Source organism: Phocoena phocoena, chromosome 10 (assembly GCF_963924675.1).
Source record: "Phocoena phocoena chromosome 10, mPhoPho1.1, whole genome shotgun sequence".
Taxonomy (NCBI): Eukaryota; Metazoa; Chordata; class Mammalia; order Artiodactyla; family Phocoenidae; genus Phocoena; species Phocoena phocoena.
The window spans coordinates 3,698,594-3,723,790 of NC_089228.1; the positions used below are offsets into that span (position 1 = coordinate 3,698,594).

General features: G+C 41.7%; 1 protein-coding gene across 2 annotated transcripts; it reads left to right on the forward strand.

Annotated features, from left to right (window-relative positions):
• Positions 1-1,963: 1,963 nt before the first annotated feature.
• Positions 1,964-24,798, forward strand: CCDC174 (coiled-coil domain containing 174). Of its 2 annotated transcripts, XM_065885619.1 has the most exons (11): positions 1,964-2,005; positions 4,729-4,833; positions 5,764-5,864; positions 12,929-12,987; positions 14,886-15,060; positions 18,446-18,541; positions 19,529-19,671; positions 20,414-20,508; positions 21,046-21,178; positions 22,920-23,072; positions 24,486-24,798. In XM_065885619.1, exons 1-11 carry the CDS (start codon positions 1,964-1,966, stop codon positions 24,782-24,784), a joined length of 1,401 nt encoding a protein of 466 aa, XP_065741691.1. In that variant the 3' UTR covers positions 24,785-24,798. The 2 variants fall into 2 exon arrangements, with proteins under 2 accessions (XP_065741691.1, XP_065741692.1); XM_065885620.1 differs by lacking the exons at positions 20,414-20,508; positions 21,046-21,178.
• Positions 24,799-25,197: the final 399 nt, after the last annotated feature.

A 25,197-nucleotide genomic window follows, 5' to 3' on the forward strand; every position in this document is an offset into this window, starting at 1 on the left:
GATTAAGCTTTCTGTGCTTCTCCTGACCTGGATGTGTGTGAGGGCTGGGGGAACAGGGGAGACTCACTGGTTTGCTCCCAGTAATTTAAATGACTTGGAAGGTAACTGAAATCAGCTGGATGCTACGGGAGCGAGAACTTCGGAGGATGGTATTGGTACAAACCTGCCTAATGAACGTGGAGATGACAGCCAGGACACTGACAGGCATTATACAGAGAAAGCTAAACTCTCAAGGTCTTCTGCGGCATCCATAAACAACTAAAAGTTTTTGCTTTCTAGCAGCCCAAGATCAGTACAGCCACTGGACTCATTACCAGTGGCCAGCTAGGCAAGGAAACTGAAGTTCATGGTTTCCAATCTGTCTATGGCTTTTCCTTCTCCCCTCTTTCTTTTATATAAATCCTCTTCTAGCCTTTATTAGATGAAGACAATCTATATGGGTTCCCCTCTTTACAAGTAAATAGCATGCAAATAACTCAATGCCTTTGAGTTATTTTTTGACCCTAGTGTCCATCACTTGCTAGCTGGCAAATGTCCTTTGCATGTCACTTAACCTCTTGGGCCTCACTTTTCTCCTCGGTAACGTGGTGTAAATAGCTCCCACCTCTGGGATCCTTGCAAGGATTAAATGAGATAATCCATGAAAAGAGGTACACACATATGCTATTGCTGCAATCATTATCATTTGTATCAGTTTCCTACTGCTGCTGTAACACATCACTACAAACTTAGTGGTTTAAAACAACACAAATTTATTCTCTTAACGTTCTGGAGGTGGGAAGTCTGAAATGAGCCTTACAAGGCTAAAATCTCGGTGTCAGCAGTGCTACACTGGAGGCTCTAAAGAAGGATTCATTTCCTTGTCTCTTCAGCTTCTAGAAGCTGCCTGCATTCCTCGGCAGTGGTCCCATCCTCCCTCTTCAAAGCCCACAGTGTAGCTACTTCTTATCTCTCATTGATTCTGACTTTTCTGCCTCCCTCTTATAAACACCCTTGTGATTACACTGGACCTACAGTACTTGGATAATCTCATCTCAAAATCGTTAATCACATCTGCAAATTCCCTTTTGCCATATAAGGTAACACAGTCACAGGTTCTAGGGACTAGAAGATGGACATCTTGTATGTGTGTGTGTGGGGTGCATGTGTCATTGGTCTGTCTACCGAGCTCATTTATTTCATCTAACACTAACTGAACCCCATGAAGTAAATACTATTTTATTCCCATTTGGAAACTGAAGCACCAAGTAAGTAACTTTTGCAAGGTCACACAGTCAATAAGTGGTGAAGCAGTGATTCCAGCTGAGGAACTTGGCTTCTGGAGTTCATGTTCTTACCAGCTGAAATACGTAGAGTGACACACTATACATATACAGCACTATATCAATGTTAGTTATTATTACTGTTGTTATTTTTACTAAAATTAATATAATAATCCTTATCTCATATGACTCTTGTGAGAATTTAAATAATTTAACCTTTGAGAAGCACCAAGCAGTGCCCAGCATGCAGCAGGTCTTAAAACGGTATTTAGGTAGGTCTTTGCAGTCCTATTAACCCATCTTTCTTTTCACTGGAAGACATTCATTTCAGTTCCCTTAGCCCTTCCAAGACTGCGCCATCGCCACACACACCCGCCCCGCGCAACTGACCCACTCAACCTGGCGTGCATTGCTCTGCAAGACGTATGCGGCCCTTCTCAAGATGGCGACAACACTAGCCCTGTTACCTTCCGCCCTCTTCAAGATGGCCTTAGCAGTTAGCTTCACTCCTGGGCACGTTGATCTTCTCAAAATGGTGAAGGACGCAGTGCGCACCACATCCTGACCTTCTCAAGATGGTGCCAGCGTCGTAGACAGGTTCGCTCTCATGAGGACACTTCCGGTTACGCCGGAAGCCTTATAAGAGGCCTGCGGGGACCTGGTGAGGCGTTCACTTTGGGCCGGGGCGCCTTAGTGCGACCATGGACCGGAAGAAAAAGCCTTTGGACGTCACGGCGTCCTCGGTGAGTACGGGTGTAGGTGATGCTGCGGGCTCCGCGTCTCCTCGCTTCTGCCGGACAGGAATCTCGACCTCGTTTGTTTCTTCACTCGGGGACCCAAACTTGGCTTCCCCTCAGACAGGACCCCCGGTACCTGGCTTTTCTACCAGAAGAAGCCAGGGCCCACTTCTTTCTTATAGAACCCTGAACGTGACGTTTCCCCTCCGCCGTGCACCGGCACCAGGCTTGCCCCTCAGACGCGGACCAGAACCTGGTGTCTTTTCCGGGTTTGGAATGTCCCTGCCTCCCCTCCGCGACAACAGGCCAGGCCTCTTTGCCAGCCTTGTCTTCGTTAACGTCGGAGGGGGAACGCAGCCTTTGCTAGCTGTGCAGATATGTCTCCCTTTAGTTCGGGGACGGGCATGGTCCCCCCAGAACATTAGTGTGATTTGTTCCCCGGGGTCCGAGATGCCCAGAGTCCCCACCAGGAACTAAACAGTTGTTAATACACCCGTAGGCCGCGCTGCCCGGGAGCTGTGAGGTCTAACAGAATGTAAACAGCATTGTTAAGTTAGTTGCTTCTAGGAAGAAAACCTGTTCTGAGTACTTTTGTGCCAGCACTTTGTATGCACTACCTCATTGAATCTTCCTGACTGCTTTAGGAGGTAGGTGCTAGTAATATCCCCATTTTATAGGTGATGCCATTGAGGCTCCGAAAATGAAGTGGCTTTCTCCAGCTTACATACTGAGTTCTTAGTGGTAGAACTGGGCTCACTCCATCTGTTTGACTCCAAAGCTGTTGTCTTTTCCGTTATATCAGAGCAAATTGCCTAACCTTTAGTTTAATCTTGGATTTACTGCAGAATGTTAGGAAGCAAGCGATATGAAGGAAAAGATGGAAGTAGCCCAATATTTGAGCTCCTTTCCCCCGTCTAATACTGAAAATTGGTACTAGTTATTATGTTTGAGGATTAGGAATCAAAAAGCTGTAAAATTAAAGTTATCCTTTCCTGACGGGTTAAAATTAGCAATACTCATAATGTGAATGCCATCTGGGAATTGACACTTTTCTGAGCATCTTCATTTTAAAGTTCAAAAGTTTAATAGGAAAATGTCTGGCTAGAAAATTAATGTAGTTAAGAAGGCTTAGAGGGACTTACCTGGCAGTCCAGTGGTTAAGACTTCGCCTTCCAATGCAGGGGACATGGGTTCGATCCCTGGTTGGGGAGCTAAGATCCCACATGCCTCTGGGCCAAAAGACCAAAAGACAAAATAGAAGTAATATTGTAACAAATTCAATAAAGACATTAAAAATGGTCCACATCAAAAAAAAAAAAAAAAAAAAAGAAGGCTTAGAAGAACAGGCTTAAGTTTTTTTCCTTAAATGTACAAGTCTTTTTTTTAGTGATACATGTAACTTTATTTATTTTTAATTTTTGGCTGCGTCAGGTCCTAGTTTCAGCATGCGGGATCTTTCGTTGTGGCGCGCGGGCTTCTCTCTAATTGTGGTGTGCGGGTTTTCTCTCTAGTTGTGGAGCGTGGGCTCTGTAGTCTGCAGCACGTGGGCTTAGTTGCCCCGTGGCATGTGGGTATCTTAGTTCCCCGGCTAGGGATCGAACCCACGTCCCCTGCATCAGAAGGTGGATTCTTTACCACTGGACCACCAGGGAAGTCCCAAGGCTTAAATTTAAAATTTTTAAAAAAAATTTAGAGTATTAGGCCCTAGAATGAACCTGCCCTTAGCATTATTAAAAACCCTGCCAAGCCTATTTTTAAATTGCTTCCCTCCAAAATAGAAATCATTGAGCTCAGTCATTTTGATTTACCTTAAAAGTCAGTTTGTGATGCTGGGCTTTATAAGTATCTGCTTTATAAATGACCATGTGTATAAGCAGCTGTACTTGGATCCTTAAAAAGGAAACTGTCATTACATCCATTTTTGGAGTAGATAGTGGTGACTGATCCAACTCCCCTGTACCCTTTGCTCTGGCCTTTCCTCTTCTTGAACCCTGTTGTTCAGCTAAACTTGCAGTTTCCAAAACATGCTGAAACAAAATTCACTCAGTCCATTTTCTTTCTAGCTGTTGAAATCTTGCCTCTCCTTTAAGCTTCATTTCAAAGCCATCTCTGATCACTCTGGCCAGAAGGAAATACTCCTTCATCTGAATTTTTTGCTACTTAATTCCACTCTTCACGGCATTTATTATTACAACTGACTGGTATTGTAAGTTACATTTCTTAGGAGATTGTAGGCTCTTTGAGGCAGCATTATGTCTAATTCATGTTGGTATCCTGCTCTTCAATGTTAAGTGCCAGACACATACTGGTGTTCAGATTGTTGCTGAACAAAGACGTTTTCCTATAGAAATAATAAATTGTTGTGATGTTTAAGTGAAATTACTACAAGAAAAAGCCAAGGACAGTGCCAGTCAGACAGAAGGTGCTTAATAATGTTAGTTGAATCTGAATCTAAAAGATGTGGATTTCATTTACCTTGCTTTATCACTCTCCCCTTGCCCAGAGGAAAGCCTTGAAGTGTTGAAAGTTAAATACATTTACAACAGAGCTGGAATGAAATATGACTTGGTTTTATTTTGTACTAGATCCTACATTTAAACTTTTAGTTTTATATCCAGTTTTGTCCATTTACAGGAGCTTGTAATCTTGTTTTGAGAATTATAAAAACGTAGAAATCCAGTCACTCATTAGAATTAATTGTTTTTGTTTGCTTATTGGTTTTATTTTAGTTGGTAGACCTTAAGGCTGAACTCTTCCGAAAACAAGAAGAATTCAAACAAGAAAAACTTCTAAAAGATGCTGGAGTTTTGGGGAAGCCAAAACCAACTACTAAGGTAAAAATAAGATCTAATTATCTCCATCAATTCCAAACACAGGGAAATTACACTGTACTTAGGTCTTTTGAAAGTGTTCATGGTGTCTGCTACATAAAAATCTCTGACTTGTATTTGAACATCTGCATGAAATGTTTTAAATATTAAGATAGAAATTAGTAAGATTTAAAAGCGCATTATGGGCTTCCCTGGTGGCGCAGTGGTTGAGAGTCCGCCTGCCGATGCAGGGGACACGGGTTCGTGCCCCGGTCCGGGAAGATCCCATATGCCGCGGAGCGGCTGGGCCCGTGCACCATGGCCGCTGAGCCTGCGTGTCTAGAGCCTGTGCTCCGCAACAGGAGAGGCCACAACAGTGAGAGGCCCCCCGTACCGCAAAAAAAAAAAAAAAAAAAAAAAGTGCATTGTAATGATCTAATTCTTTAGCACTTCTTTTGGAATAGTACATGCTGTTAGAATGTGTTTATTTACATTCCCATGGAAGATTATCTAGTTTTACAGGTGTTATGAATCCAAACAGAAATAAACAATTAGATACTATAGAAATATAGCAGAAATATAGCTGGGTCTTTAAGAGTTGTGAATGTTTTTACAATTTTATAGCTAATGGTATCTGTTACTTGTGTTACTAAATCTCTGTTATATATGTTTTCATTAGTCTTGAATTAGGTTGTAATCATTCAGGAGATAAAAGAGAAGTAACTGCAATTGTATAAAGAAATTTTTTTTTATGTAATTAGGGGTTTTTTTTTCAGCTCCAGCTTTGCTATGTACAGTGTATTTACAGGACATAGGTTGGCTGTCAGAAGTCTGGTTATTTCCACTGATTCATAAGATGTAATTATCTTTTTTTTCCTTCTGATGTACAAGACAGGTAGAGAGTTTTTGCGATCATTTGGTGATTCTGTCTTGTCTTTTTAAATTATTCTCCAGAAACCAAGTATCTGGAGCAGACAAAACACAGGAGTTTCGAATCGAGCTGAGAAGGATGCTGAACAGAAGATTGAGGAACAGAAGACTTTGGACAAAGCGAGGTAAAGTTTCGCTCTGATAAATGTAGCTGCTGTTGTGGCTACCCAGGCAAAGGAATGAAAGTTCAACTTTTACTCTTTTTGATTTACAATTTTAATTTTTATCATCTTTATAGCCAAATACTCTTATTACTCTGAAAATAATATAATTTGCAGACATATTTATAGTCTTATAAGAAGACAAGAGAAAGCCTCAGTTTAAAAGATGAAACAGTCCCACTTTGAGCCCCTGTTAGGCGCTGAGGTTATCAACAAGTGTTTAAGAAGTGTCCCCATGGTGGTGTGGTTTGGGGCTACTAGGTGGCATGCTATTAGCATTTAGAAAGTGAATTTCCCCCTCAACTTTTTAATATGAAAAACTTCAAACCGACAGAATATTTGAAAGAAGAGTGTGATGAATATTCTAATACTTTTCACCTAGGTTCACCAATTAACATCTTTTAAAATTTACTTTCTTCTTCCCCCTCCCTCTCTCCAGTGTGTGTAGAGAAACTTCGTTAAACATCATGATACTTTACCTCTAAATATTTCAGCGTATATCTTTTAAGAATAAGGACGTTATCTTGCATAATCACAATACTGCTGTCATACCCAAGAAATTGGACACTGATAAAATAGTACTATCATGTGGTCCATATTCAGATTTCACCATTTATCCTAAATAAAGGTTATGTCCTTTATTGTTTTTTAAAACACTTAATCCAAGAGTCAATCAAAGAGTACACATTGCATTTAATTTTCATATCTCTTTAGTCTCTTTTAATCTAAAACAGTTCCCTTGCCTTTTTGTTGTCTATTATGCCGTTAATGTTTTTTAAAGAGTCCAGCCCAGTTGTTCTACAGTGTCCCACAATCTGATTAGAGTCACACTAACTGTTGTTGGTAAGAATACTATTGAATATATAGGTAATGATATGTCCTCCCATTGAATCACATCGGGAGGTTCATGATGTCAGTTTAAGTCATTATTGGTGATGATAACTTTGATCACTCAGTTAAGATAGGTCTGCTAGATTTTTCCACTGTGAAGATGCTCTTCCGCATTTGTAATTAATAATAATCTAAGGAGGGAAACTGGGACTGTGAATATCCTGTTGCCAGTACGTTTTCATGTGACGGTTTTGTCATCACTGATGGGTCAATCATTACAGTGATGATTTCAAAGTTAGGATTTTTCTAATTCTATCAGTCCATGTTTATTATTTTTTCATTCTGTTTATTAGCTGGCGTTCTTCTGTAAAGAAGAGCTCTTCCCTTATTTGCAGTATCACCCTGGACTCAGAATCCCAAGTTTTAATGTCTGTCATGACTGCCACATGTGCTTTTGGATCTATTGCATAATGAAAGTTGAAAACAGTGGTTGCTAAGGCTCCTCAGCTCTTTTGGGTCTGAGAATAAAGGGCAGAATATTAGCCCATTTGGGGGATTGTTTTTCTTAATGTTTGGCCTATCCTCAACAGACATGAGACTTGACTTAAAGATATGTTCATTTTTGAGACATTTTCCTCACTCCTGGACATTATTCTTAGAATTTTAATTTTGTTGAAAGATGCTATAACTTTTTAATGCTTTATATATGTATTTTATTAAGATATAATTGAAGTATAATGTTATATTAGTTTCAGGTGTACAACATAATAACTTGATATTTGTATATATTGTGAAATGATCACCACAATACATCTAGTTAACATCTATCACCACACAGTTTTTTTTGTCTTGTGATGAGAAACTTTTGAGATCCACTCTTTTAACAGACTTCAACTATGCAATACAGTCATTATACTGTATGTTACATCCCCATGACTTACTTATTTTGTAACTGGAAGTTTGTACGTTTTGACCCCCTTCACCCATTTCACCCATTTCCTCCTCACCCTCTGCCACCTCTGGCAACCACCATTCTGTTGTCTGTATCTATGAACTTGTTAGTTTTTTTGTTTAGGGTTTTTTTGTTAGTTTGTTTGGGTTTTTGTTTTTTTAATTTCACATGTAAATGAAATCATACGGTATTTGTCTTCTTTGTCTGACTTATGTCACTTAGCATAATGCCCTCAAGGTCCATCCATAGCACTGCAAATAGCAAGATTTCATGGCTTTTTATGGCTGAATAGTATTCCATTGTGTATGTATGTCACCTTTTCTTTATCCATTCATACATCAATGGACACTTAGATTGTATCCTTATCTTGGCTATTGTAAATAATGCTGTAATGAACATGGGGGTGCATGTATCTTTTGAATTAGTGTTTTCATTTACTTCAGATAAATACCCAGAGGTGGAATTGCTGGATCATATGGTAGTTCTTTTTTTTTTTTTGGCCACGCTGTGTGGCATGTGGGATCTTAGTTCCCCAGCCAGAGATGGAACCCCTTCCCTCTGCATTGGAAGTGCAGAGTCTTAATCACTGAACTGACAGGGAAGTCCCCATATGGTAGTTCTATTTTTATTTTGTGAGGAATCTCCATACTCTTTTTCCATAGTGGCTATGCCAGTTTACATTCCCACCAACAGTGCATGAAAGTTTCCTTTTCTACACATCCTCACCAACCAACACTTGTTATTTCTTGCCTTTTTGATAGTAGCTGTTCTAACAGGTATGAGGTGATATCTCATTGTGGTTTTGATTTGCGTTTCCCTCATGATTAGTGATGCTGAGCAGCTTTTCATGTAGCTGTTGGCCATCTGTATGTCTTTGAAAAAATACTCAGGTCCATTTTTTAAATTGGATTGTTGTTTTGCTGTTGAGATGTAAGTTCTCTGTTTATTTTGGCTATTAAGCCTTTGTCAGATAAATGATTTGTAAACATTTCCTCCCATCCAATAGGTTGCCTTTTCATTTTGTTGATGATTTCCTTTGTTCTGCAGAAGCTTTTTAGTTTGATACAGTCCCTCTTCTTTATTTTTGCTTTTGTTGCCTTTGCTTTTCATGTCAAATCCAAAAAAGGTCAGTGCCACAGCAGATGTCAGGGAACTTGTGGCCTGTGTTTTCTTCTAGGATTTTTATGGTTTCAGGTCTTACATTCAAGTTTTTATTCCATTTTGAGTTAGTTTTTGTGTACAATAATGGTCTAGTTTCATTCTTTTGCCTGTGGCTGTCCAGTTTTCCCAGCACCATTTATTGAAGAGACTGTCCTTTTCCCATTGCATATTCTTGGCTCGTTTGTTATAAATTAAATGACCATGTGTGTGGGTTTATTTCTGGGCTCTCTTTCCATTCCATTGATCTATGTGGCTGTTTTAATGCCAGTACCATACTGTTTTGATTACTATGGCTTTGTAATATAGTTTGTAATCAGGGAGCATGATGCCTCCAGCTTTGTTCTTCTTTTCCAGAATTGCTTTGGCTCTTTGGGGATCTTTTGTGGTTCCATACAAATTTTAGGGTTGTTCATTCTATTTCTGCGAAAAATGCCATTGGAGTTTTAACAGGGATTGCTTTGATTTTGTAGATTGCTTTGGGTAGTATGGACATTTTAACAGTATACTTCTAATCTGTAAATACCTTTCCACTTATGTGCATCATCTTTGGTTTCTTCAGTGCTGTGTAGTTTTCAGTGTATAGGTCTTTCATCTCCTTTGTTAAATTTATTCCAAAGTATTTTATGATTTTTTTTTTTTTGGCTGTGCCACATGGCATGTGGGATCTCAGTTCCCCAGACAGGGATCGAACCTGCGCCCCCTGCGGTGGAAGCATGGAGTCTTAACCACTGGACAGCCAGGGAAGTCTCTTCTGTTCTTTTTGATGCAATTGTAAATGGGATTGTTTTCTTATTTTCTCTTTCTGATAGATCATTATTAGTGTATAGAAACGCAACAGAGTTTTGTGTATTGATTTTGTATCCTGCAACTTCACTGAGTTCATTTATTAGTGCTAACAGTTTTTTGGTGGAGTCTTTGGGATTTTCTGTTTTTTTAATTTACTTTTGGCTGCATTGGGTCTTCATTGCTGCATGCAGGCTTTTCTGTAGTTGCAGTGAGCAGGGGCTACTCTTTGTTGCGGTGGGCGGGCTTCTCATTGCAGTGGTGTTGCGGAGCATGGACTCCAGGCACGCAGGCTCAGTAGTTGTGGCGCCCAGGCTTAGTTGCTCCATGGCATGTGGGATCTTCCTGGACCAGGGCTCAAACCCGTGTCTCCTGCATTGGCAGGTGGATTCTTAACCATTGTGCCACCAGGGAAGCCCAGGATTTTCTATATATAATGTTACGTCATCTGCAAATAGTGATAGTTTTATTTCTTCCTTTTTGGTTTGGACGCCTTTTTTTTTTTTTCTTGCCTAATTGTTCTGGCTAGAACTTCCAATACTACACTGAATAACAATGTTAAGGGTAGGCATCCTTGTCTTGTTTCTGACCTTAGAGTAAAGGCTTCCACCTTTTCACCATTGAGTATTAACTATGGGCATGATCTTTTTTAGTTTCCTCTGTATAACAGAGTATTCCTTGGTACTTTGCTGTGATTTTTCTATCCAGTAACTTTTTACATAATACGTTCATTGTGCTAGTGGGGAATCAAGTCTCCCCATGATCTGCAGGACTTCTGCATCTCTCCAGAGCTTACAACAGGCCGAGGTAGGTCCATGAGGATGTAAGGCCTCAGGCAAGTTACTTTTCCATTGAGACGCTTTCCTTGTCTGTGATGTGTGGTGGTTAATAGTTAACTCATGAAGCCCTTTAAGAGATTAAAGGAGTTACATAGTGTCTGGCACATAGTGGGTTCCAGGTAAGTGTCCCATACCCTTGCCCTCTGAGTTCCATCTTCACTACTTGACTGAAGAAATGTTCTTTACAGTCACCAATGACTTCCTCATATACTAAATCCAGTGGCCATTTCCCTGACATCTTCCTTGATCTCCATTACTTTTTAATTAATTAATTAGTGTATATTTTTTGGTTGCATTGGGTCTTCGTTGCTACACACGGGCTTTCTCTAGTTGTGGTGAGCGGGGGCTGCTCTTCGTTGTGGTGCGCGAGCTTCTCATTGCGGTGGTTCTCTTGTTGCAGAGCACGGGCTCTAGGTGCGCAGGCTTTAGTAGTTATGGCGTGCGGGCTTGGTAGTTGTGGCTCGCGGGCTCTAGAGCGCAGGCTCAGTAGCTGTGGCGCACAGGCTTAGTTACTCCACAGCATGTGGGATCTTCCTGGACCAGGGCTCGAACCCGTGTCCCCTACATTGGCAGGCGGATTCTTAACCACTGTGCCACCAGGGAAGTCCCTCCATTATTCATCTGAAGACTCTTCCTGCCATCTTAAAATCTTCTTTCTGTTACACTGCATCCAAACTTCTTATCCTTTCCCTTGCACTCTTGTCCCCACCTGTCTCTGTTGTGTTTATTTTGTACCAGTCTCCCCTTTGTTCAGCACCCTCTACCACACTGATGTCTCCTTGAACATGTCAAGTTCATTCTCTCTTCATCTTTCCTCTGCCTGACTTGCTTTCTCCCTGAAGATTCCTTCCATGGTTGACTTCTTGGTGTGCAAGCCTTAGGCCAAACATCCTCTTCAGAGAGGTTTCCCCTGACTACCCTATCTTAGTGTCCTGCCCATTTTCTCTGTCCAGACAGTGTATTTTGTTTTCTAAATTTTTTGAAGTTTTATTTTTACTAAGATGATGAGATTCTGTAACAAGACTGCTTGTTACATTAAGTTCCATCTGAAAAAGAGCAACTTAACCTCTTAGAAGTTGATATGACTAAGCTGGTCCACAGAGCACTCCATCAATGCATGACAAATGGCTTCTATTGGGAAAACCTGCTTTTATTTCCTTCCCTTCTTCTCACTGTCTGAAATCCTCTTTTTCATTGATTTATTTATTGTCTTTCTCCCTTTCTAGAGTGTGACCCCCATGAGAGCTGGAACTTTGTCTTATGCACCTAAAACAGTGCTTGGCACTTATGTAGTCAGTGCTTGCGAATGAATGTGTAAAATGAAAGAAGAATCTTTCTGACATAGATGTGAAGAGGCTGTAACTGGTGGCATGCTTTACGTGTATTATCTAATTGATCCTCATTACAACCCTAAGAGGCAGTGCTATCTTTCCTATTGTGATGTGGGAATTGAGGTGTATGAGAGGTTAAGTCACTTATTCCAGAGCACACAGCAGTGTGACCAAGGAACTTCATTGCCTTGGGACACCATTATTTTTATTATTATTATTAATACTATTTTGGCTGTGCTGCATGGTATGTGGGATTTTAGTTTCCCAACCAGGGATCGAACCCATGCCCCCTGTAGTGGAATCACAGAGCCCTAACCACTGAACCGCTAGGGAATTCCCTTGGGACACCATTAGAAAGGAAATTTTCTATTACGATTAAGTGTGATCCTTCACAAGCAAAAACTCAGATGACTTGTTTGGGGCTCTTTACCATTATAGGTATTTCTAGAATAAAAGAATTGTCAGCTGTCTTACCCACGAAAGAATAAATGTCTCTAGAATTAACATGAGCAGGGAGACTGCTGTATTGAAATACCAGGGTTGATGTTTGTTTTTTATTAGCTATTTGTCATGAATACATTATTCATGTTCTGTATAAAATAGACACGATCATATTTTTAACAGACTTCCAAGAAGTTGGTCTCTACCTCCCTTAGGCCTGATGAGCCAAGGGAGACCAGGGACCCTTGTATAAGACAAGGAATTTGTAAAACAAATGGAATTTGATCCATTTGGAAGGTTGCAAATAGAAAATGTTTTTGTTTAGACATCTCTCTTTTTTTGGTATTTAAGTTACATTTGGCATTTAAATTAAATTGGAATCTTCATTCATTCATGTATTCACTCATCAAATACTTACTGAGCATCTGCTATGCACCAGATACTGTTTTAGGCCCTGGGATACAGTCATGAATGAGAGAAACATGGGCTAGGCTTTCACGGAGCTTGCGTTTAGTTGGCAGAGCAGACCTGGCTGGGCCTGAGGGTCCCCTCAGGGCGGGGTTTCAGCTGTAGTCAGGCTGGGTCCCTTGGGCAGGTTGCAGCAGTAAGGCTGGGGATGGGGCAGACTTACCAGGAGTTGCAGTGATAAGACCATTTCTAATACTTGCTTTTTTTTTTTTTTACTACTAGGGAGAAATTGGAAGAAAAAGCCAAATTATATGAAAAAATGACTAAAGGAGCCTTTATAGGTAAATATGATTATTTATGTATCTTTGTTTTCTGTAATTCATACACCTCTGTGGTATTTTATTATTTGTTAAAATAATTGTAAGAATAGCGAGAAATTTAAAGAATAAAATTGATTACTTTCCGTGCCAGCACAGAGACAAGAAAATCAGCAATAGTTTTTCAGTTGCCCCGTGGGTGCTGGGCTCCATGATAGGTGCTATGAAGGGACAAGCTAGTACGGTATAAGCCAGATTCTCTGCCTCTGCCCTCAAGGGGGGGTATCATCAGTGGAGGAAAATGGCACAGAACAAAGCAAATTTAGGAAGCAAGGTCTATATAGGCCACAATTACAGTTATTGCTATGTTAAAAAAAACCTGGGAGGAATTATGGTTATATCAGGGTACTGGAGTTATGGTTCCTTTTCCCCTGTTTTTCTCTATTTTTAGTTTCTTTCTGTGATGTGCTTATAGTTGCTTTTAAGATAATAATAAAAAGATCCCCCTTTCCTCATACCTGCCCCAGAAAAATAAAACCCAACCTACAGTTCAACAGCAGTAGAAGAGATTTTACAATGCAGTGCATATCTTATTGCCTTTAAAAGGCATGTGTGGAAGTCTCTAGGGAGAAGGTGCCTCTGATGGGGGTCTTGAAGGCGTTGGAAAACTGGAGAAAGGGATTCTGCAGGGGGAGAATGGAGAGAGCAGATCGGAGGGAGGAGAGGGCCAGAGCTTGCAGGGCCGATAGCAGGGCTGGGTCAGAGGGGCAGGGAAAGGGGGTAGTGGGGCAGCAGGAGGGCAGCGGGGCGGGACCCTGGTCATGGGCGGCCCAGACAGCAGAGGCCTGTTCCCTGTGTGGTGGGGAGCCCAGCCTGGGCAGGTTGGGTGCACGCAAAGCTGAGGGCCCTGGGGGAGGTTTTGCCTTCCTCCTAAAGAAGCAGCAGGGTATCAATCAGCAGGAGGCCTCACTGTTACATGGTCTTACACCTCAGTTCTGGGAACGTGTATCTCTTTCCCATTTGAGTTACATGTTTTTGTGGCTTAAAAAAAAAAAGTCTTTTTTCGTTTGATTAAAACTTTACTTATATTGTTAATATAGAAATCAAGTCCAAAGGAGTGTGTAGACGTGGAGATTTGGTTCTGTCCATACCGGCAGGCCCACCTCCTGATAGGCATATTGGACCAGCATGTTCGGGCTAGTCAAGTTTTGGAGCCTCAGCTCTTCTCCACTGTACAGTGAGGGTAACACCAGCCCCTGGTAGTAGGAAACCTACTATCTGTTCCTTAGAGCTTAAATCTAGCAGAGTGAAACTTCATGAAACATTGTGAATACACCCACTATACTGTGTTAAATTAAAATCATGGATTGCTGTTTAACTTTCAGTGTATGTTTTAGCTCAAGTAGATCATGAAGCCTGCAGCCAGATGGCACTTTACACATCTCTGTATGCCCTGCAGATCCTGGCACCGTGCCTTACCTGAAAGTAGTGTTCTTTGGATTGAAAAGAATTCAGATGACTTCTTTTACCTGTGTTATGACCCTTCAAACATTTGCCATACTGTAGCAGTATAATTAGGGTTATGGGGTATGGCCCACATGTAATTGGCTATATGAGTCTCTTGAAATCAAGTGGTTTTTTTATCTTAAAGCCTTTTGTTATTGACAAGGCAGCGGAAAACATTAGGCTTTTAAAGATTTTTTTATGTGGTATATGTGTCCAGTGGTCTATTTACAGCTTCCCTGTCAGTCTCGAGGTGGCTCTGTGTCTTTGTGAGCATTTAGGGGGTGGTTGGAGACATCAACTACTGAATTGTCGGGTAATATAGCCGCCTAGTGTTGAATGTGACTGCTTCATGTCAATTCCACATGTGGTCTTCTTCTTTGATGTCAAGAATCTGAAAATTGTTTTTTATGTCCTAGATGAAGAAGTGGAGGATATGTACCTTGTGGATTTCACACAGAAGATCATAGACAAACGCAAAGAAATGGAAGAGCTTGGTGCCAATAGAGATTATAGAAAGGCAGAAAGAGATGATGATGAAGAAACCGTTTCTGAAAAAGATATCCCTCCTCCCCAGGATCCCAGTGAAGAATGGTTGGTGATATTATGCCATTTGGTCATGTTAACATTGTCAAACTTGCATTTAGTTTTTGAGAGTTATGTTGTTTGGTTGATATCAAGCCATTTCTCTCTATCCTTAAATATTTATTTATTTACTATTTATTTATTTTCACTGTGCTGGGTCTTAGTTGTGGCACGTGGGCTCTTTGTTGAGGCATGCAGGCTCTTTAGTTGTGGCGTGCAGACTTCTTAGTTGCAGCATGTGAACTCTTAGTTGCGGCATGCATGAGGGATTTAGTTCCCTGACCAGGGATTGAACATGGGCCCCCTGCATTGGGAGTGCTGAGTCTTACCCACTGGACTACCAGGGAAGTCCCAGTCTCTCTCTCTTTTTTTCTTTTTTTGGCTGCATTGGGTCTTCATTGCTGTGCGTGGGCTTTCTTTAGTTGCAGTGAGCAGGGGCTGCTCTTCGTTGCGGTGCGCGGGCTCTAGGCCTGCGGGCTTAGTAGTTGCGGCTCACGGGCTCTAGAGCACAGGCTCAGTAGCTGTGGCACACGGGCTTATTTGCTCCGTGGCAGGTGGGATCTTCCCGGACCATGGCTCAAACCTATGCCCCCTGCATTGGCAGGTGGGTTCTTAACCATTGTGCCACCAAAGGAGTCCCTTTCTCTCTGTTCTTAATCAGTTTTCTTTCTTTAGAGACTCCACTTTAAATAGGATTGGATTTATCGGTATAGAAGGAGTAGCTCCAATAAGGAAATAATTACAAATAGACTGAACTCCTGCCATGTGCCAGGCACTGTGCCAGGTATGGAGGCATTGATAGGCCTGTTTCATTGATGTGAAAAAGTTGTTTAGGCAGAAGAATGTTCCTTTGTTACCCATGCTACCTTACCCATGTCCTTATTCGGGCATCATGGAGAGTCATCACGTAGATAGTGTTATCTCTATTTCCAGTGAAAAGAGGCTGGCAGAGCTGATCCAGTGAGCCTTACTCTGGCTGTGACATTTTCTGGCAGTGTGGTCTAGGCGTCATGACCTGGATCTGGACAGCAGTAGCTCTGCCTTTCACTTGTGATATGGTTGTGATCAAGTTCCTACCCTCTCTAAGCTTCAGTTTCCTCATTTGTAGAACAGGGATGGTGATGCCTAGTAGGTGAATGATGGGGAAATTAAACTAGTCTTTTCTTTACAAAGAGACCAGAATGAAAATTCCATTATGATTTTTTGTACCTAAGACATTGTTTAGAAACTTGTTCAAAAGGGCTTGAAATTGCATGGAGATGCACTGATGCTGTGTCCTGGGAGCCACCCTGCCTGTTCCCCTCCTGCTGGTGCAGAGCCCACCCCTCCCCCACTTCAAGGCGGAAATGTCCTCTTTATGGGGGCGTTTGTTAGGAACGGCTTAGGATTGTTGGCAGCACTCGTTGACCTCTTTGTCAGCCATTGCCCCTGTGGGCAGGAGTCATTTATGAGTGAGGAGAGCAGTCTTCACTGCTTGGGAACACAGAGAACGTGCACCTTCATGCTGTGGAGGGGTCTTCTTACCTACCTTCTAAAACACTTACATTTGGGGTGGGCTAAGTGGCCACACACTTGCTATAGCAACCAGAAGAGGAGCCTGTATGATGCCATCCCTTCTGTCATGCTTCTCTTCATCATTTCTAGTCTAAGTGGTTTCTCCCTCATCTCAACTCTGGTAGCACTTAAACATACTTTCTGCTCCTTTGGGTCTTACCTTTTATTTATATTGACACATAACTGGCCTCATTACCAGAAGAAGATTGAGGCAAACTTCTGGTACTTTTTACACCCTGCCTGCTCCTGTTAGGAGTGTTTCATGAGCGTGTGCCCTAACTTCCCCCTAGAGCCCTGTGAAGAGGGTATGACTCCGAGCCCTCCTGTGTCCCCCCTTGTACCTCGAGTAATTGTTTTTCTGAGGGCTTGCTCAGTGATTGCTGATTACATGGGGCAGTTGCTGGCTGCTGTTCTGCCACTTCTTTTTGATGGGATCTGAATGTTTTGGAGGCCTTCTCCAGAGACAGAATGGCCTGTGATTGCTTTTCATAGGAGAAATCTCATCTCCTTTGAAAGGTTAGATGTCTTTTTTTTCCCCCTCATATTAATGCCTGTATGATTACAATCAATTTGTTACTGATTTGAAGAGTTTGGAGGGCAATTGAAGGTGTCACATGCCACCATATGGTGAAGGAAGATGCACTGCAAGCAGTTCTGACACTTTTTTTGTTTTTAAATTAGGTTCCAGAATTGTAACTGCTTGTAAAATCCTTTAAGTAGTTAAGTTCCAGGTGGTGGAAAATCTTTCCACAAAAATACTGTAAATAACTACTCAGACCATCTGGCTCAATGTTTTTTGTTCTCCATTCATAGAAGAAGAAAAAAGGAAAAGAAGAAAAGGGAGAAAGAACCTGCTCTCTGCTGTTGGAGGTTTTATTTCTGTGGTCATCAGCTTTAAGACTATAGTTCTGGATTCCCAAACATTCAGTTTTTAAATCATAGGCTGACAGTTGGAATCGGCAGGTGTGAGACAAAAGAAAAGGCTAACAAAAGCAAAGCCACATGCGTGGAAATCTGACCTTGAGTTGGTCCAGCAGCAGTGCTGGCTCTTCTGTGCTTTCTTCAGCCTCCTGCCAAAGGCTGTGAGGGAGTCCTTGCCCATAATTTAAAAAATTAAAAATGTTTTGCATCATAATGCAAATGAAAACCTGCCCTTTTCCTGTATGGGGGAGTCTCAGTATTTCACTGGCCATGCTGGCTGCCTGGCTCCCCTGCCTCATACCTGGACAAAGGTATTTGGGGCCAGGATGAGGAAAGAGGAACAGGGGTGAAAGATAACAGACTGGCCCACTGCTGAGGTGCTTCTTTGGTATAAAATGTGTGTTGCTTGGCTTCCTCCTAGTCAAAAAGAGTCTCTCAAAATACTTATATTAAGAAAGTTCTAATTCATTGGGAAGAACTGTACCAATTTAAAGAAATACAGGAAAGAATAAAAAGTCAAATTTGGGAAGACTGTAAGGAAGTGAGCAAGTTGAGAATATGGTACAGAGCAAAGTTATTATGATGCTGATAAAATATTTGGAATTGTTTAAACCAAATTGAAGTAAGTTCTGAGATGCTGCAGCAGGGGTCTTTGTGGCGTATTTGTCTTGAGGTCAGAGATGTACATGATCATTTTCTACAGTTTCTAAAACTAAGATTTAATAAAGGGCTCAATGAACTTACTGTGTGTCAACTTTTAACTTTGAAAAACATGTTCTTACCAATGGTAGTGGTCTCTCAGATTGAGGGTTTTTCTTGGTGATGGGGGCTAAATTAACTTTTTACTGTGCACCAACTTCCTAACTTACGGAACCACATGTCATGTACAATTTTCCACATCTTTTCACTTTTATTTCAGGGTGGATTATGTGGATTCTTTAGGGCGATCCCGGCGCTGTATGAGAAAGGATTTGCCACATCTGCTGGAAATGGATAAAAATCTTCAGGGGAGGCTGTAAGTGTGTGACATGCAAAGCTTTGCCCATGACACGCAGACACGGGGATTGTTTTGTGCGCAAGGCTGTTTTTAGTTTATTTTCTTTGGTGCTCTGCTGTAAGAGTAGTTTTTTAATGTATAAGACTATTAGTGGAAGCACTTTTTTGGGGTTAGCATACACATACACACATAGTCCACACTCAGGGAACAACCTGAGTGGTTGATCATCCAGATTGTGTAGCTACTAAAAGGGATGAGTTAGAGCCTGTCTCTTTACTTGGAAGGATGTCTGCCTACAGAGTAACAAATAGAGAATGAGCCCAGACCAAGCCAACAAACAAACCACTGTGGAGAAAGTGTTTAAGAATATACTCTTGGTTATCCCACAGCAGGTGGGGGCAGGGAGGTAGTTAGCTTAACTTTTTGTTTATACACCTTCGCATTTTGAAGTAAGGGCTTTATGGCTAGAATTTTTTCTGTGGTGCCTAAGACACACCCAAGAGGTAACTTGCTAAAACATCCCAGGGAATAAAATTCTAACCAAGGGCAGCTGTTGTGTGGAAAGTGTTGGGAGAAGCTCCACCTTGTCCACATCATCCAGGTTCAGGTAGGCCTGGGCTTGGCACAGGGAAGAAAGTACAGAAGCCCTGAGCCACCTGACAGGACATGAGGTCCTGCACGGGAGACCGTCCACAGGAGGCCCATAGTTCCTCCTCTCTGCCTCTCCTGCCCCCTCCATTCAGCCCAAGACCAGGGTGGGAAGGAAAGTAATTTGTCTGAGTGGTGAGGCAAGATTTCATTATGCTAATGTAACATGTTGCTTGCTTTGATTAAAGAAAGGTGAAAATAGTTTTTGCAGGTTCCCAGTGGTATTGTGGGTCAGAAGCCTCTGTAAGGAACTGTCTTCTTCATAACTAGAGTTACTCATCCATGATCGCACTCCTGAACCGAAGCATTGCTGTGTCACAACTCTTATCTAAGATGGTTTTTGCTCGATTTTCCTAGTTTCGTTAGTCCTGCAAATGAAAAAACCTTACTATCTGAAGATATGAGAAAAGAACTCCAGCGCCAGCAATGGGAGGAAGAAGAGAGGGAGTCCCTGAGAAGACCAATGGGGCCTGTACATTACGAAGACATTCGTGAAAATGGTATAGTCATCTGGCAGCTTTCTTTTTTTTTTTAAATTTATTTATTTTTGGCTGCATTGGGTCTTTGTTGCTGTGCACGGGCTTTCTCTAGTTGCGGCGAGCGGGCGCCACTCTTCGTTGTGGTGCACGGGCTTCTCATTGTGGTGGCTTCTCTTGTTGCAGAGCACGGGCTCTAGGCGTATGGGCTCAGTAGTTGTGGTACACGGGCTTAGTTGCTCCGCGGCATGTGGGATCTTCCCAGACCAGGACTCGAACCTGTGTTCCCTTCATTGGCAGGCGGATTCTTAGCACTGCGCCACCAGGGAAGCTCCCATCTGGCAGCTTTTTAAATCATTTTTTTATCTTGAACAAATGACAAGCATAAAAGGAAGTATTCGTGAAGCAGCAGCTCTTATGTGGAAATAAAAGATTCTGCTTTCGGAATTGAAAATACCCCTTTTTTCACTTCATAGCCTAAAAATATTCATGTTGGGAGTATCTTCCTAACAGGAGATCTGTTAATCCGAGTTTGCTCCCCAAGAGAAGTGGAGACAGCCTATGACTAAAACGTTAATGAATATTTGTCACTTGGCAAACAGGATGGAAACAACTTCTAACTTTTGTTTTAGCTGCTTCTTAGAAAAAACAAAACAAAATATGTGAGACATCATTGTGTTACTTTTTGCTTTGGTAGGAATTTGGTCTGAATTTAATTCACTGATCAAGGAAATGTAACCTTTTGGATAATTTTGACTTATTTCAGAGGCCCGGCAACTTGGTGTTGGATACTTTGCCTTTGCCCGAGATAAAGAGTTGAGAAACAAGCAGATGAAAACTTTAGAAATGCTGCGTGAGCAGGTACAAATTAAACTCAATTGATGTTAAGGATTTGAGCGGTTGGGTTTCTTGTTGTACCGTACTGCAAAAAAATCTAGTAAATTAATTAGAAATTTACATTGCTATTCAGAATGCAATTATCGATTTCATAAAGGTAATTGCGATATTATTTTGGTGTTTCAGACTTCAAGATTATAGTTGTTCAAAAGTAACTTGTATAACTTTGATGTTTTATACTTGGTTTCAAATATGGCACTTTTGGAGCGGCCTGGGTGAGAGAATAGAAAGTTATTAGAGGGTGGTTAAAGAGTAGGACAGAATTTTCTTGAATGGTAAGCCTTCCAGGATACTCTGAACTCTTACTAAACTTCAGAAGACATCAGAGGGCTTGTGTAAGAGGACTTAACGGGTCTTCATGTTGAAGATCTCAAGGATGGCTCCTTAGAGGTGGCATGAAAATCAATTAGTCTATTTTTAGAATAAAATTAATTATTTCATCCTTTTCAACAGAAATATTGTGAATACGCTAATCATTTTCTAATTTTCTGTTCTGTTCAGACAACAGACCAGAGAACAAAACGAGAAAATATAAAGGAAAAGAGAAAGGCTATGTTAGAAGCAAGACTTGCCAAACTCCGACAAAAAAAGATGAAAACATCTAAAGAGGATGGAGCAGAGGAAGAAGTTAGAGGTATATCTTGGCTCGTGTTTCTAAACCACAAAAGGAAAAATTTTAGTTCAGTTGATGTCTCAATAATAGGACTGGCAATGTGGAAATCAGCCATCTAGTTTTATTCTCTAAGCAAGCAGTGCACCTTGGAGATACTGCCAGGAACAGTTTTCATAACTGAAGTGGCGTGGAATTACACTCCAAAGAAAATTTTAGGCTGTAGACAAGGGTATTAGCAGTACATTGTGTTGTTTCATAGAACAGCGTGGTTTAGTAACTGAGACTTAGGAGTAAAATACCTAAGTAAAATACTTAAAAGGTATTTTAGGATAAAATTTAGTTGTGCACGTACATGTTTTAGACCTATTTTCATTTGCTATGGCTGCAGTTTTTGTTGATTATTATAAAGTAATGTATTTTAAAGAAGACATGCATTCAGAAAGTAATAAAATAAAGGATTTACAAATATGGGTATAGACAGCTTACCAAGGGACTGTTGAAATGCTGGGAGCACCGTTCAGTACTGTGGTCAGACTTGCTCACTGTGAGAGTTATGCTAGACTGGGATAAACTCCCAAACAGAGACACTGCAGAGACTGGCTCAAACCAGGTGGACGTCTGCTTCTCTAGTTTAACACCTCAGAGGTGGTGGGTGTCCAGGGCAGGTAGTAGCTCTGCCCTGTACGGTCACCTTTTCCCTGGCCTCTTCCTGTCTTAATGCTTCTGTCATTCCAGAGAGGGTTCCTCTCACCTGCATGGTCGCTAGCTCCCCAGCACCTGTTCATGATCCAGCCCTGGGGAAGAAGGGGCGGGGACCCAGCTTCTATTCTAGGAATGTGAGTCAGGATCACACACAACCTATGGATTTACATCCCAATGGCCAGAATCCACGGGCCATCCGCAGCTGCAGGGGAGGCTGGGAAATGGCCTCTCTGGCGAGGTGACACATATCCAGCTGAAGCTGGGGAGCACTGTAGTCCCAAAAGGAAGAAGGGGGTGTGGGTGTTAGGGGCACATAGAAGCTTCTCCAGCTCTCCCGGAAGCCTGTGCTAAGCCACGGGCCATTTTCTAATTCTGAAAGCACTTCAGTTTAGCTTTGGAAGGAGATCAGAACACTTGGGAATCGGAAAATGGTCCATTTAGTTTTGTATAAATGCTGTCTCCCTGTGACATGTTAAACTCTGTTTTGTTTCTCTGTTTTTGCTGTACTCCTGAACATCTGTCATTTCCACAAGATGTAAAGTGCCACCAGTGCTTTTTAAAAATCTATTTTCTTTTAAAATATGGCCAAAATAGAATAGCCTACAGCCTGTCGCCAGGCTCCAGCTCTTCATCACCCTCAGTCCCCTTGCTTAGTTGGAGACTCTTACTTTAGTTGAGTAATTGGGGGGTTTCTGGTCCTTCGATTGTTGGTCAGGGGAAGCAGGGTGGCATAGTGGCAAACAGAGACTTGGAAATCCATCCATCCTGGGTTTGAATCCTGGCCCTTGTCACTGTCCACCTGTGTAGCATTTCTGATCTTAATTTTCTTTATCTATAAAATGGGTATAAAGTGGGAATACCAGTCCTGACTTTATTAGGGTTATTACAGGGTTAAGTGAACTATTGTATACAAAATACTTAGCCCACTGCCTGGCACATGATAGATGCTCAATAAATACCGGTTATTGTTTGTACTCTCAGGATGAGCATGTTCTATTTAATTTTTAAAAGTAGTTTTAAGCTTTATTATAATGAAGTCTTATTCCATTGCCAAAAATAGATGGAGATGTTATTGGGCCATTGCCACCAGAACCAGAGGTCATGCCAGCTCCTCATACAGCTGTCCAGAGTAGCAAAGTCGAAGTCATCGTTCAGGAGAGGAAGGATACCCGGCCTGGGGTGCCACACATCCGGGAGTGGGACAGAGGAAAAGGTAAGGGGGTCAGTTCTCCTGAACAGAGTGTGATTCTGGTGAGTCTTACTGGTCCTTGGAAGCTTAAGGAACTCTCCACATTGTTGAACTTGTTTCTTCTCAATACCCAGGAGCATTAGACAGTGTGATTATAAAAGACCAGGGTCTACAAGGCATCATGCCTAAAGGATGAGTTTCTTTTTTTTTTTTTTGAGAAGCACTTGGGGGAAGGTTTCTGAAATTCCCGCTGCCCCCATGTGGTCTTACAGCTTTGGGATGCTGTTTTTTTTGTTTTTTGTTTTTAATTTTTGGCTGCTTTGGGTCTTCATTGCTGCGCGGCTCTCTCAAGTTGCAGTGAGCGGGGGTACTCTTCATTGCAGTGTATGGGCTTCTCATTGAAGTGGCTTCTCTTGTTGTGGAGCATGGGCTCTAGGCATGCGGACTTCAGTAGTTGTGGTGCGTGGGCTCAGTAGTTGTGGCTCGCAGGATTTAGAGTGCAGGCTCAGTAGTTGTGGCGCATGGGCTTAGTTGCTTCGCGGCATGTGGGATCTTCCCGGACCAGGGCTCGAACCTGTGTCCCCTGCATTGGCAGGTGGATTCTTAACCACTGCGCCACCAGGGAAGCCCCTGGGATGCTGTTTTTCAGGAACCAGTTTTTAAAACCTTATGAAGATTTGGTACTTTAATGTATTCCGTGTTTTTAGCAGTCTCTTTTATGTTCAGTTGCAAACAGTCTGTGTCCCAGTGTATTAACTCGGATTCACATATGGTTCCATTGGGTTATGCAGAATTGTCTGTAAATTTTTTTCTGTAAATACACCACGGTCCCTACAGCAGCCTCTCTTTGGGAGAAGATTCTGGTTTATGTCTTTTTGAAAAAGATCATTTCAGTGGTACATTAGCATGAATTGTTGGAACTGATGAGATCCACGACTAAAGTAAAAGATATGCAGATGGGTGAGTGCCTTTGGTTAGTGCTACTGTTAGAAATAGAGATGGAATACCAAGATAGATCTGGACAGGTGCCTTTTGTGTCTTCTAAAACTCAATAAAAGACAAAACTTGTGTTTTGCTATGAAGTACCTATAACATCATGTCAAGCAAATGATTTAAGTGCTTGATTTTTTATCTCTCACATGTAATTTTAGTACTTTTTTGGCATTGTCTCTAGAGCCTGCCAGCCTTCTTTCTCCACAGAACCTTCCTTGAACCTTTCTCCACATGGAAGTTCTCACTCCTTTTTCTTAGCCTGGTTCCTTATCCTTTGTAGGCATCGCATATACCTTGTATTATAGTTCTGTTATTACTGTCCTTGTTCTCCAGAGAATTTAAGGTGGCTTTTAAGAAATATATACAATAATTAAAAAGTAATAACAATAAACATTCAATGATTCAATCATCAGTTCTAATAATACTCTTTCTTATTTTTACTAGACTTTTCCTTTGGGTATTGGTTGAAGAGGCAATCAGATCTCCGGGCTGAGAGAGACCCTGAGTTTGCCCCACCATCGAATTACTTTGTGGACCAAAAAAGAACTGGTTCTCTGAGTAGCCAGGCATGGAACAGACCTGCACCTGCACAGAGTGACCCGGGGCAGCACTCTGGCCAGAGCCCTGAGCCCAGCTCTTCACATACATCATCCACTCCAGCCCCCAGTGGCCCACCACAAGCCCAGGCGGTCACTTTTGAAACTCTGGATGATATGATTTCATACTACAAACAAGTGACATGAACTTAAAAACACTATAACTTGGGTCTGTACTGTTGATGGTGCCTTCCTCTCCCAGAGCAGAGAAAATAACTGAACTTTAGGGACTGAACTGTAACTTTCTCTTTCTGTCTTTTCCCTGAAGATCCAGACTTCAGGCTGTATTTGTCAGCAAGGAAGAAAGTGAATGGTACTGTGGGAACTCTGGCCACTTAGCTGTTCATTTCATTCTCATTGGTATGGAGATACCAGTTCATCTGGATTTACATGTGAGCTGAGGTAGAGTAAACATACTCTGTAATACTTGATACTAAGGTGTTTGCAATCCTGTCTGCTTCATACCCACTCCCAGATTTAAGGGTTCCACTCCTTTCCTTTTGCCAGTACTAGCTTGTAGATGTCTTTGTTCCAAGCATTCAGCTTCCAGGTCATTTGGT